This window comes from Phallusia mammillata, chromosome 4, assembly GCF_965637545.1.
Source record: "Phallusia mammillata chromosome 4, kaPhaMamm4.hap1.1, whole genome shotgun sequence".
NCBI classification, from domain to species: domain Eukaryota; kingdom Metazoa; phylum Chordata; class Ascidiacea; order Phlebobranchia; family Ascidiidae; genus Phallusia; species Phallusia mammillata.
This window is the reverse complement of record NC_137255.1, coordinates 22,699,399-22,712,175: the sequence shown is the minus strand read 5'-3', so window position 1 is coordinate 22,712,175 and position 12,777 is coordinate 22,699,399. Positions and strand designations below refer to the sequence as shown.

Sequence of the window (12,777 nt, the reverse complement as noted above, 5' to 3'; positions counted from 1 at the left end):
TCGTAGCAATTTTACCAAAAATTATTAATAGCTGTCGCATTTTAATTAAAACTAGGTTTGCAAACAATAACAGTTTGTTGTCAAGCATTCTATCAGTAAAGATTTATTTAAAGTGCAAGAAGCGAATTCGCCGATGGCTAGAAGGCTACATATCATTCTGGTTGCTGCGACAACCGTATTGCATACAACAGGGGTGGCCAACCCTAAGAGCCACATTTTTTACTGTGTTTCCACAAAGAGCCACATTTCTCTCCCATTTTAAAGGCTAACTTGACAAAAAAATTTACTCAAAAGATCTTCCCTGCTGAGAAACTTTGCGGTATTTTCATCTAACGCGCATGCGCCCCAAACTTATATCCCGTTTCCATGGCCGTTGGTCCGATCGGACTTTTCCGCTATTTCAGTCCGATCGGACGCAATAAGGAATGGCTCAGCATTTTCGCTGGCTCATTTCGACTTTTGAAAGTCCGATCGTACCAACGGCCATGGAAACGGGATATTAGGCGCCGAGCTTAACAAAAATGCCAAGTGGCGAAACTAAATTCAATGCGACGTCACTAATGCATTCACCACCAACAATCGCTCAATTCAAACCCAAGAGAAACTGCCCATAAAATATAACGTTCGTCATAACCCGAAACACAACGGATTGAAGCATTATTTATTTTGGAACACATTTGTTGTAAATATTGCTGTTGCTTTGTGTCTCATTCGCATTGTACGCAACAATGAGCAACCATTCATTGTTTTACAATTGAATATATGCCATCATAATCAAGTCATTATTGCCATTTAAGGTTCCAGTTTTAAGGCATCGTTTGTGACCATACGGATAATAAGTTTGTTCAAAAGCAAAATTGTTAAAGCTTTACTTTAAATTTCACGATTTTTGTACCAGATTGCCACATACTAATCAAAATATACACGGTGACCCCAAACTTCGACCACGACGTAATAGCCGCATAAAACCAGACGAAGAGCCGCATGCGGCTCGCGAGCCGCGGGTTGGCCACCCCTGGCATACAACATAAAGGACTTAATCCAATAACTTAAATGTATTTGGTCATGACAATCTTGATGAAACTTAAGGAAACAAATGGCTGACGTTATGTTTCTGTCATATACAGTATTTGCTACAATCTGTCAAGATATGTTTAGTCCTTACTTCTGAAAATACTCGGTGATCCTATTAACAGAGCCTAATGTTTAGCTGAAATGTTTTCTCGAGAGAGTCGCTGGTCTCCTGCACTAAACTAAAGTGCTTGCCTAAAAAGAAATCTTTCTGTATATACCGCACTCCTTACTGCGATCATAAATTCTTGGTTGCTTGCAAGTAGATTAACAATTTCCTAACAATGCACGGTTGCTAAATTGTGTTTTATACTGCGATAAGGTCAATGAAATGTACACGTCATAAAATAAAATTCAAAACAGCAACCCATAACAAGGTTGCATTGGGACGGGATGATATAACCAAAAAATAACAGAAAAACTGTAATATCTCAAAAAATGATTACCACAGTGCAATTTTCTGTTCAGCAGTTAAAAAAGTCGACCTGAAGGAAGCAATGGAACAAATCTAAAAACATTGAAATTCGAAACTAGGGAATTCATTTTGAAAGTTTGTTTTTAGGCGGCGCAAATGGGAACGTAAAAACACAAAATAAGAAATAAAACAAATTGTTATCACAGAGTTATTTCTTTTTCTTTCTCCCGGAACCGGGAAAGTGGTCGGGAAGATATTTTCTCCTCTTTTTCAGTTCCTCTTTGACGTTGAGACCAAACTTCATGTTGACAGCCGGACCCCAAATCTCATCTTGGGCCAAATACAGCGCCTGAATGATTAGGTCGTGTAGTTCCCGTCCAAGGGTCCTCGGGTCATCAAAGGTTTGCAGCGCAAAAAGGGCGTACTGTTCCCGGCGGGCAAGTGCCAGTAGTAGTCGAAGTTCAACTAGAAGGGCTGTGGTGTCGGGAGCAAAGGCCTCAATGCTGCTAAAATGTTCGTACAGCTTTTTTATCTTGCCGCAATGGCATTCATCCCCTTCCAGAAGCTTCTGTTTAAGGCCGTCGTCCGCTCCGCCTATGTATATCTGACTCGTGTTGCCAATGTCAGAAAGGCTGTCAGAGGTGGTATCGTTCAATACAAGGAGATACATCAAATTGGCGGTACTCGCGGGATCAAAGTCATCGGGTATCGGGTGGCAGAGCTTCTTAATGAGCGTCTTCACTTTAGGATGAATCCACTTTAGCTCGGCAGGAAACTCAAAGCCTAACTCGCTGCAATCGCTTGACTGTACCACCCATCGCTGCCACGAAAACTTTGGTTCATCTCTTGCCCGCACGGGGGCAGTAGACTCATCACCTTCGGAGGAGTCTTTAGCGTAGGGATCTTTTTTAACGTAGACGAAAGCCGGACAGAAGTCTTCTTTCTCAAGTGTGCCGGTCGAGTTGAGTGTTGAGGGCAGGTTGGCAATGGAGGGCTTGTGCTCGTACAGCACCGTCTGGATGTGAGCTTTTCGTACGATGCCCTTACGGAACTGCTTAGGAAGGTCGAAGAAATCGAAAGGCCGCGACTCGCCGGATTTTGTGTTCCACCTTAAATATTAAAAGTTTATTGTGGTAAATGGTATCCACTTTTCTGTGAAATCGTTTTATTCATTTTACTTGAATAGGATACTGAAGTGCCTATTACTTAGATGAAATATATTTGTTTTAAATAACGGTGGATGACAGACTTATCAAAGTTTTCAGTTTATGATGGTTTTAATGGTTTAATGGAGCATTAATTCTCCTAACGAGTGAAACCTAAATAATGTTTCGAATGAAACGCCTACGTAACTTAAGGATCAATATTGACGTGCATAGTTCTTTTTTGATGAGCAGGTGTTCATAGCGTATTGATGAATTCATTATGCTATATCTACATGGGAACTTTAGATTCAAACCTCGCAGAAACTCTGCTTTGCAGTTAACAGCATTTTTAAAAACTCGGTATACACTCACAACGTACCTGATATTGTATTGTTGTTTTATCAGATTCACGGCAATCTTCTTTGGTGTTTTTGGCCGGAACGGCTTCAGTATATCCGGTGGACTTTCTGCGATGCTCACACATTCCCGCAACGCTGCCTTTTCCGCAAATTCCAGTGTGTTCCCGTTTTCCGTTACTTCCTTAGGCATGTACCGGGTAAGATCCTTACACTGAAGTATTTCCTCAAGTTTTCCGTCTTTTTCTTCGTCACCCAGTTGCCTGTCGAAAAATATACCCATTTGATGAATTTTACAAAGAACAGCTGGTGTTTGTGAGACAAGCCAGCTCTAGTTGGTTCACACTAACATTTTTAAACTTACCTACGGATGTTATTATAGGCCTAAAAATGTGTTCATGTTTTTTGGTGTAAATTTCTGAGTGGCTTAAAAACATTGTAAGAGTTGTTCTGTGGCTTATGTCCAATTGCGGCATCGAACAGACTAGGTGAGGCTTTACAGCATGTTACTTTCAACAAACTAGAGCGCCGTTGGATCGCTACAGTAGCCAGTCTCTAGTCACCAATAGGCCGAAATAGTGTGCACTGTCTGTAGATTAACCTTCAAACACTTTTTGACAAAATGTCAGCAAAGTATAAACTGATTAAATAGTGCGCTTGTCCGACTGGTTGCTTTTTCAAAGTTTTGACGTCGCAATGTGGCACCAAAGAGCAATAAAACCAACCGACACAAGCGTTGTGAGAAAAACAGTTGTTTGGAACAAAACCTCCAGAAAATATCGCTACAAGCATACTTAGAACAAAATCGCGAGTGTGGAACGAAGTGAAAGGCAACATCATTATTCTTTTTTGCAGCATCAGAAACGCTAAAATGTGCGTTTAAATTACACGCTACGCACAGCAACGCAACACGCAAGCAATCAACGGGTGGGATAATCTTAACTAAGTTTGCCAAGTTGACACAAAAACTCTACACAGCAGATGCAATGTAGACATAAGCTTTCTTACCATTTGAACTATCCAAATATGTGTGCCATATACACACTTACACAACTACAATTCAAGATCAGTAGGTTTACAACGGGACTTAGCAAGGGCAGCAATTGGTAGCAAATTTAATCAGTCACAATTCTTTTTTCATAACAATGTACGAGGAGCGACTCACCGTCTTTTATGACAACACAAAGTGTCTATAACGTCACAATGAGCAGCATAAAGGTGGCGAGCAATAAATTGGAAGCACAAAGCGAGAACGTTGTTTGTCATGTCATAAAACACGGCATCGACGCCGTTTATGCCATTGAAAGGCGGCGCTTTATTGCCCTAACTCGACATTCGCTTGACGTTTCTTTTCATTAAATTCATTTTAACTTTAGGCAGTAAGGCTAAATTTTACAGAAAAAAGTCCACTATACCTGCTTGCCCATATTGTTAAATAATCTTTTTAGGTTAAAGAATAAACACAACGAATGCTTGTTTCAGAAAGTTTTGTAGAGCCATATTTTACTGTTTTAAGAAACATTGCTTAAAACAAAAACGGGCATCCTAAGAAAGCAATATTTAACCAATGACGATATCAAGGCAACATTATAAAAGTCTGCCGAAAATGTTTGCGATTTACCTCAAATCCAACGTCATAGTAATGTTATTATTGCCGAACAAAGCCTCCTCGAATTTGAGCAGGACTGCCTTCTTTATGAGCAGATGTTGTTTTTGTTGTTTGTGTAGATCCAAGGCTTGTAAAAGTTGCTCCAAGTCTGTCATGGGTTTTGGGGTCTTCTTTCTCTGGAAAGGAATGGTAGCTAGTTATGTTAAACGCAATAGCGTGTTGGAAATTGGGCCACTTGTAAGGATATATGCACCTTCTATACAGCTGCCTAAAGTATTAAATGCTTGGAATAAAGTTTAAATGAAAATTGTCCGTTTTATTAAAATGGTTTTTAATAGACCAGGAAACATTTAGTTTGCAGTGGGATTCGAAATCGCGACAGATAATCGTGTATAGCATATACAGAGCTAGCGTTCCGCCAACTGAAATTTCATGGAACTAGGTTAAGCGTACTTTTGACACAAATTTTATTTGCTGCACAACCTATCAAAACATTAGATAGCAAGTTGCGTATGGTTGTCTGAGAGTCACTAATAAACACTTGTACCCAGTGGTGGGATTCAGCCGGTTCGCGACGGTTCTGTAGAAGCGTTTCACGAAATTTTATGAGATTAGCCAACCGGTTAGCATTACTGGTTAATGTCAATGGGCTTTTTGTATAACAGAACCGGCTAAAAAATATTATATTTGTGATATAACCGACTGACAAAATAAACTGAATCCCACCACTGCTTGTACCCAAAAAAAGCTTACGAAACTTAAAAAAGTGATTTGAATTATGCGGTCTACCAAAGCGCTTTTTTTTCTTGCCAACCTTTTGATTTTTCTTTTCATCCGCATCAGTTTCTTCTCCGCTTTCCTCTTCCTCCTTCTCTTCCTCTTCTTCTCCTTCCTCTTCTTCCTCTTCGCTGCTCTCAGCTCCTTCCTCTAACTTCCTAGCCTTAGCAGCCACGTCCTTGTCTATTGCAGCCTGAATTCCAGCCTTCAGCCTTTCGCCAATGTACATAAGGTCCCTGTACATGTCCACCAAAGCCACTTCGCAGTTCTCTGAGTCTCCCATACTGAGGATATTTTTCAACAAACCGTTTTCTCCCATAACGCTTGGCCTTATATGTACAGATGACAAAAGATTACAGAAAAACGGCCTTTTTCGGCCGGCACACAGCAACAATTGTTGGGCCTATATGCTCACGCGCGTCTTGTGAACACAAAGCGTAGACGGCCTTTAGAAAAATGTGTATGTTAACTTTTCCAAGTGCGCAACTCGTGTTTGTCGGTCACCCACAATTTAGCCGCTACATGACGGAGTCGGCATAACAACGCAAATAAACCTTGTTTGATTCAAAGTTTGATTAAACCTGAACATCTGCGGTGTCAAAGCAATAAATATCTTTGCGGGTTTGTGGTGCATAAGATGGGACATTAAAACAACCACTTTTGCCGTATTTATTCGTTACAGCTGAATATTATTTCTGCTTGTAATAATGGTTAATGAAGTCAAGTCTGAACATCAACTGCACTGTAGCAAGTTTCCCGCAATTTAATACGCGTACAAAGGCTACACTACAACATGTTACAACGCAAAACGCGTCATTAACCTCTTGGCAACGCAAACAAACCATTCCCAAATTCAGGAGCAAAGGGCGAGCGTGCCAAGCGAACGAAAACTGTTTGGTTTTTGATTCCGCAGATTAAAATAATTCTAAAGCCGGGCGGATTCAAAATCTTTATTCGGGGCTGGCTATTGTAAACGGGCCACAATGGTGTTTGGCTTCATCACGTAACTAATCTTAAAATGCGGCCAGCGTGAGTAAATACCTCAATAGGGGGTTGCTCTGTCACTAATCAAACACATTTCACCTATGCTGTACCATTTAAACATACTTTACGACCTTATACTAGCACCTCAGTTAAAGAAAACATGTTCAAATAAATCTGTAATAACACAAATCTAAACTAATCTGCTACTGCCTCATTAAAGTGGCTTGTATATCGACTTACCGTCGTCCACAAAGCATGACACAATCACGGTAATTGCTTCTGTTTTCAAAGCGCTCCAATATGAGTACTGTGTGACTAAAAGGCATGAATAGATTCCCTTACAAGCTGTTTCTCAGTTAAATCCCACCCCACCCTTTGTTGCGCAACAATACTTTTATGATACAACAATGCGCCGGCCAGCTTGGGTTGCTCCATGACGACCAGTTATAGAGTTGCGCAGCACAAGATGACTTCTCTACGACTGTCAGAAGCTGTTTTATTACGCATATCTAGTTACCTAGTCGTTTAGGCCACTACACAAAATGTACAGTGTCTTGTACAGTCTAACTCCATGCAGTATTACTTGCAAAATCAGTCCAATCTAACATGATTTTAAACAATCATTTGGACAAAATGTAATTAACTGTTTCCCAGGAAAAACAACCCACAACAAATTAAGCAACCAAATACGCTATTTTCTCTAGATCATAAATATCCACTATACAGGCATCCATGCCACCAGAACCTATGTAGAAACTGGAAAATTCTGGCTGTGTTGATTCTGTTGACCCCCAGTAACAAAACAAATACTGCGATGTCAACCAACAATAACCTGAACGGAATTACGCTACAAGCTTCGGGTTGTATAGGACGTTTCACGTGTGATACAAAGGCCTGCAATGTTTGTTTTCTTTTGAACCTCTTCATTAAACAGCATTGACCTATTATGATTACAGTACTATAGCCTTCGTATAGTGTGTGGCCATATCGGTTATATTCTAGTTTCCCGAGTCGGGAATCCCGACAGATGCTGTAAGTTTGAACTTATGAATTTAGATCTGAAAGACACTGTAAGTTTGAACTTATGATCATAGTCGCTCATGGCACAACCTGATATTGAATTTCAATACACCGACTATGGTCCCAACAACTCTTGCCAGCTCAAACCACAAAAAACACCAGCAACATAAACACAAACCTTATTCTAACATATGTTGCTACTCCATCGTACGCGTGTACTGGTACTTAGAACCCAAATAGGTAAACACTTGATTAAAGAGACAACACTTGACTATCGACCAGTAAATGTGAAACAAATTCCTGATTGAGCGTGAAGTTTGGAACCAGTTTGAAGCAAACGAGCCGGTTTGCAACTAAATTGGACTAGGCGTCTCATCAATCTCTTCGAGTGAAGGAAAAGTGGTATTTGACCAAGTTGTCGATAGAATTGCGACAGCGCATGAACTTACATGTGGTTTTGTATAGGACGTCTGTGGGTCAAATTCGTCAACAGTAAGTTAGTTGGGGTTAGTATTGAACTGTCTAACCAATTTCTTGTCAGACAGAATCCATTTTTACCAACGATTTATGCTTTGTACGATATTGGGCCAAACAACATAAATAAAATGCAGCAGCGTAAACGGAAATATGACCTACTTTTGGAATATGGTCACAGTACACCAGACCTAGCCTACGGGCTTTGTACAGTATCAAGCCGGTTTCCCAACTGTCTCAAGCATCTCAACGCGGCAAAGCATAGACCAATAAAATCCCAAAATACAGTGGGACGACAGACGGAACATTTCCAGGGCTGGAGCTTTACCAACTGAGCTTTTAATAAGCACATTTTTGCTATGAATTATACTTGTCCTAAGAAAAACACATCCTTAGAAAATTCTTCGGAATCATTTATACGCCGGTTTCGCCAAGTCGTTGCAAATGTTGTGATTTAAATGTTCAACTCCATTGCCACCATTTGTATTTCAACTATGCACCCGCTTCCAATCGATTTGGTGTTTGCTCGATTGATTGTCAGTAAACGCCCCGACGTCGGGCCCAAACTTGTCCATTAGGTGACGCCAGATACCTGCGTCTCTAAAACTTAAATAGTCCACGTTTTGCGGGTCTCGGCATTCATGTACACTTGGTCCGACCTCCAAGATTTCTGCGCCCCCAAGACATTGATCACCTAAGTATAGAACCGCATCCTAAACAAAAATAAAAAGAAGGGAAAATGCATTGAAGATAGTAAATTTTGATTTAGTTTTGCCTTTGAAGCAGAGGGGAGCAATAGTTAACACCACTAACTTGATGTACTAAACTGAAGCTTCCAGTACGCTTAAATTAGTCTGTGTGAATGCAGTCATCACTAAATGCCACGTCCGATCGCATGTAAAGACAAACAAGGAACGTAAACTGATTAAAGTGTATTGAAACCATTTAAGTATACATTAAGAGTTCTGTATTAGCACATTTTTACCATTAAATTGAGTTAGCATGGTCAGTATTACTATAAATTTAGCTAGAATCAAAAGCTTTGTACGTTTTTCTTTTTATAATGAACTACCTAACAAAATAATGAGTTAGCTAAGATAATAAAACATAACTTTTATTGTTTATGTATCTTCACATTATGTACCTGCCCAACAGTCATAGCACGAAGTGGTTCATCTAATATAACAAGGCATTTGCCATCATCCAAAGTGTGCAAACAACAGTCAACTGCAAGCGAAAACAGTTGAAACAATATAGGTAACAAACACCATAGTATTCATTACATTACACATACACATTTCATCCCACTTCAAAAGCACTGTATTCACTTCAGTAGTTTAGAGATAACAACATATTTGTTAGCATTTTATCATGGTTCTTTATGCACATATACTTGCACTGGTTCCAACACGGGCAGCATTGTCAATTACGTTTTACACCAAACAATCAAAAACAGGTTATGTTGTGGGATTGAAATATATTTGCAAAATGCTCATATTTTGCCTTTATAGACCCCAACACATCACTCAGGGAACTAATTCGATGCTCCTCGAATTGACTGAAATGGAGAGAGATCTTTGACAATGTCTAACTGCTAAGCGGATGACACATATATATACACAGACAGTCTGGAACCATTCCACAAACAGCTAGGGTGTCTGTAAACCCTTGATTGAGAACAACAACTTCAACAAATGGACACATACAAACTAAATTACATAAGTAAACAAACATAGCATTTACACTATACATACATTTTCTGTTTTGTAGTCAGAATGTGATCAAACCAAGAGAAAAAAGCCTCAAGAATAAATAAAGCATTTCAGTCATTTAAATACATTTATTTTCAAACAATAAAATTTGATTTTTACCAAGATTGCTCTGATGGTGAAATCTAAATTGGCATCTGAGTTTGTTACTTCTTTCCACTGCTTCTGGTAGTCCAGATATCCAGTGCATAGGCCCAGTTAAAACACTCTTGCTGAAAAAAATTGGGTGATTTACACCTCGTACCTGTAAAATATATGCATACTTGTTTTTCTAGCCAGACATGTTAACCCTTATAAAATATAAAAATAAACCAATTTGAAGTCTAAGAGAATTTTAAAGACAGTTATAGTCCATATTGCCAATTCAGCAATAATTATTTCGTGCTTAAAATACACAACCAACGATATACAAAACACACATACATACATATTTTCCTACAGCAGTAAATTGAGAACTAGATCCAAAGCATAGATGACTCCTACAGCTCTCACCACAAGTATTTCATTCGTTTTTGGATTCCTGTGTACAACAGCATATGACTCTTCTTTTCCCGACAATTTACTTCTTTGTCCATCAGTGAAAAGAAAAATGCCATCATGACAACCCATCACTTTGCCAGTGGAAATATCAATAAATTCACCAGGTTTCGGAGGAATATAGTTCTGTAGGTGTTATATAGTAGTAATAAATATAAATGGACTACTTTGTGCATAAATGTTTCAAAATGACTTGTTTTACTTGAAAGTAAGTTTTAGCGATTTAACTTGTAATGGTTTTCTAAATTATTTGTTAGTTTTGTGGCATTATCAACATAAAATTTGGCTTACTGAAATAAAATTTTTGAATGTTCGCTTTCCAATGAAACAAATACCCATGCTTTCTTTCCTTTCGAGAGTAAAAGATACTTCTGAATTGATGGCAAGTGATTTCACATCATGCTTACACATTTTACCGAGAGGAAAGTGGGTTTTCATCAGGGATTCTGCAGTAATCTAGTTACAAAATTCTTTGTGTCATTATGTACATAATTACTAGGGCAAGTTTTTGCAACTTTTGCAACATTTTTTTACAGCTTCCGGCAGCTTCTTAAATACTCAGAATTTATGTAGTATGATGTTATAAGCTGTTTGTAGGAATTTTATGTTGCAACTTTTTTCTATTTTTCGTGCAATTTTTGACTGCAACTTTTATCAAGTATTGCGCAAAATGTTAAGGAGTGATTTAAAAAACATGCTATAAAACTATTTTTAGTATGGTTCTATTCTGTTTGATTTGCATAACAAAGAGCTATGTGATGGATTAGCTGCATCTCAATGCTATCTATGACGCAGCAGTTGGCTTGCAAGCTTGAAGTTCAACAACCCCAGCCAAGCATAAAGTTTTATATAAAAGTGCATTCGTTATTTTGCAAGTTAGAAGCGATAACCTTGATATCTGTTAAGATGACAGTCTAAGGCAGGGATTGGCCAACCTGCGCATAAATGCAACTTTTTACTGCAACTTTTGTTGAAATTAAGTGCAACTTTCTCACGTTTTTAGTGCAACAAAAACTTGCCCTAATAATTACAGTTGAAGAAATACTGTCGTGGACAATCACCTTGTGCAGAAAAAATGTCTGATCCTTCATTTTATCGGCAGCTTGCATTAATGCTGGTTCTACATAATAAAGTGTTATTTGTTATGACACAAAAAGTAGTCAAAAAAATTCAACTAAAAAAATACAATTGGTATTGACTATGCACTGTTTTGCAACTATTTTTGCAGCCACAGTTTTTTTTAACATATTTTTGGGTTTAGGCTACAAACAGAGTCTCAAACAAAAGTTATATCAGTACTGTGCCAAAATCTTAAAAAAATAGGGAAACATTAACTTAAAGATACATAAGATAATATGTGAAAGACAGACAAAAATATTACTTTGGAAAGGATCTTGCTTTTCAAAAACACCCTCTCCAAGACTGTTGTGGGCATAATGTCCTGTTGCGATCACAATGTTGAGATCATTAGCAATATTCTGGCACTTTCGGTGAAAAGCATCAAACTTCACATGCCGATTGCACAAAACATCTGGGTTTAGCGTTTTTCCATGAGAATAGTTTTCAATCATAGGTTGAAACACATTCACCCAATATTCCTTCACCAGATTGACCTAAACACAAATCATATTTCAGTACATATTTTAATTGCAATCTTCAGAATCAAGATGCAGGGCAAACTTATCACAAAACTGTGCATGCCTAATCAATTTATATTGTGTAGGAACACTGTTTACCCTTTTTATGGCTGACTGGGAAAACATATAAAACTAAAGTTTATCTAATAATGACCTGAAAACTCCATATGTGTTAGTTGGATACAAAGCAGTGTTAGTTTTACTCGTAAACTTTTCACTAGCACTGCTCCAAATGTGTAAATATTACCTCTTGAAATGGTATTTTTAGTGCAGTGCAAACTTTTTGGGCATAATGCCGGTCTTCATCCTGGCTACAAACACCAACTTCATCTGTCAAATCCCAGTTTGTCATAAATACTCCAAGTACATCATAGCCTAAAAAACGTGTAAACGTATTTGTTACTGCATGTATGGAAAAACAGATATATATAAAAATAACAAGGGCTGTGCATTTTAATAGAAAATTAACGTTCATAACGATGAATTAAATAAATTAACAAAATATTAATAACTGAAAAATATTTTTTCCCAATATTTGAGCATTGAAAAGCTTGAAGAATATTACGTCAATATTTCAGTATTGTATCGTTTTTAGCTTTGGGGCAATAGCAATTGTTGACCAGTTCCACTCAGGTGCATTATACCAAGGAAGAGCAATAAATAAAGCAGACAGAAACCTTTTCGTTTTAGAAGCAATGCAGCTACAGCGCTATCTACTCCGCCAGATATGGCACATATCACTCTTCCTAATGTCATTTAGTCCTGGATAAATACTAGACTGGTGCGCCGATATAGACTTGAAAATGCCTTCACATTTCGACAATTTAAAGACAAATTTGATCAAGGCAGCAATGACGTGCTGAATAGTGTTTTTGAATTGGGGATTTCCCTGGTACTTGCAAATGTCGTAAATTTAGTGGGCCGTGCCAGCATAGAAGTCTTCTATGGTGCCAGTAATGATGTTCTAAAACGGCGTAATAAGT

General features: G+C 38.3%; 2 protein-coding genes across 2 annotated transcripts; both read right to left on the bottom strand.

The window, feature by feature from the left end:
* Positions 1 to 1,358: 1,358 nt before the first annotated feature.
* On the bottom strand, positions 1,359 to 6,898 carry LOC145223926 (uncharacterized). Its single transcript, XM_080090337.1, has 4 exons — positions 5,411 to 6,898; positions 4,609 to 4,772; positions 3,011 to 3,250; positions 1,359 to 2,595 (listed from the first exon to the last, which is right to left on the bottom strand). Exons 1-4 carry the CDS (start codon positions 5,690 to 5,692, stop codon positions 1,695 to 1,697), a joined length of 1,587 nt encoding a protein of 528 aa, XP_079946463.1. The 5' UTR covers positions 5,693 to 6,898; the 3' UTR covers positions 1,359 to 1,694.
* Positions 6,899 to 7,924: 1,026 nt separating this feature from the next.
* LOC145223927 (mitochondrial tRNA-specific 2-thiouridylase 1-like) lies at positions 7,925 to 12,684 on the bottom strand. The gene is made up of 9 exons (XM_080090338.1): positions 12,472 to 12,684; positions 12,042 to 12,169; positions 11,539 to 11,770; positions 11,219 to 11,277; positions 10,449 to 10,613; positions 10,113 to 10,283; positions 9,723 to 9,864; positions 8,996 to 9,078; positions 7,925 to 8,564 (listed from the first exon to the last, which is right to left on the bottom strand). Exons 1-9 carry the CDS (start codon positions 12,548 to 12,550, stop codon positions 8,340 to 8,342), a joined length of 1,284 nt encoding a protein of 427 aa, XP_079946464.1. The 5' UTR covers positions 12,551 to 12,684; the 3' UTR covers positions 7,925 to 8,339.
* Between the last annotated feature and the right edge of the window lie 93 nt (positions 12,685 to 12,777).

Bases quoted from the DNA above. Each gene is read 5' to 3' on its own strand.
- LOC145223926 (XM_080090337.1), bottom strand. From the start codon at position 5,692: ATGGGAGAAAACGGTTTGTTGAAAAATATCCTCAGTATGGGAGACTCA. The intron at 3,251-4,608 runs GTAAATCGCAAA...ATTTTTCGACAG, and splicing joins ACTATGACGTTGGATTTGAG to GCAACTGGGTGACGAAGAAA. The intron at 2,596-3,010 runs GTACGTTGTGAG...TTAATATTTAAG, and splicing joins AAACAACAATACAATATCAG to GTGGAACACAAAATCCGGCG.
- LOC145223927 (XM_080090338.1), bottom strand. From the start codon at position 12,550: ATGACATTAGGAAGAGTGATATGTGCCATATCTGGCGGAGTAGATAGC. The intron at 10,614-11,218 runs GTGATTGTCCAC...TTTTGTAACTAG, and splicing joins AGACATTTTTTCTGCACAAG to ATTACTGCAGAATCCCTGAT. The intron at 9,079-9,722 runs GTAAAAATCAAA...TTTCGCTTGCAG, and splicing joins TCACCATCAGAGCAATCTTG to TTGACTGTTGTTTGCACACT.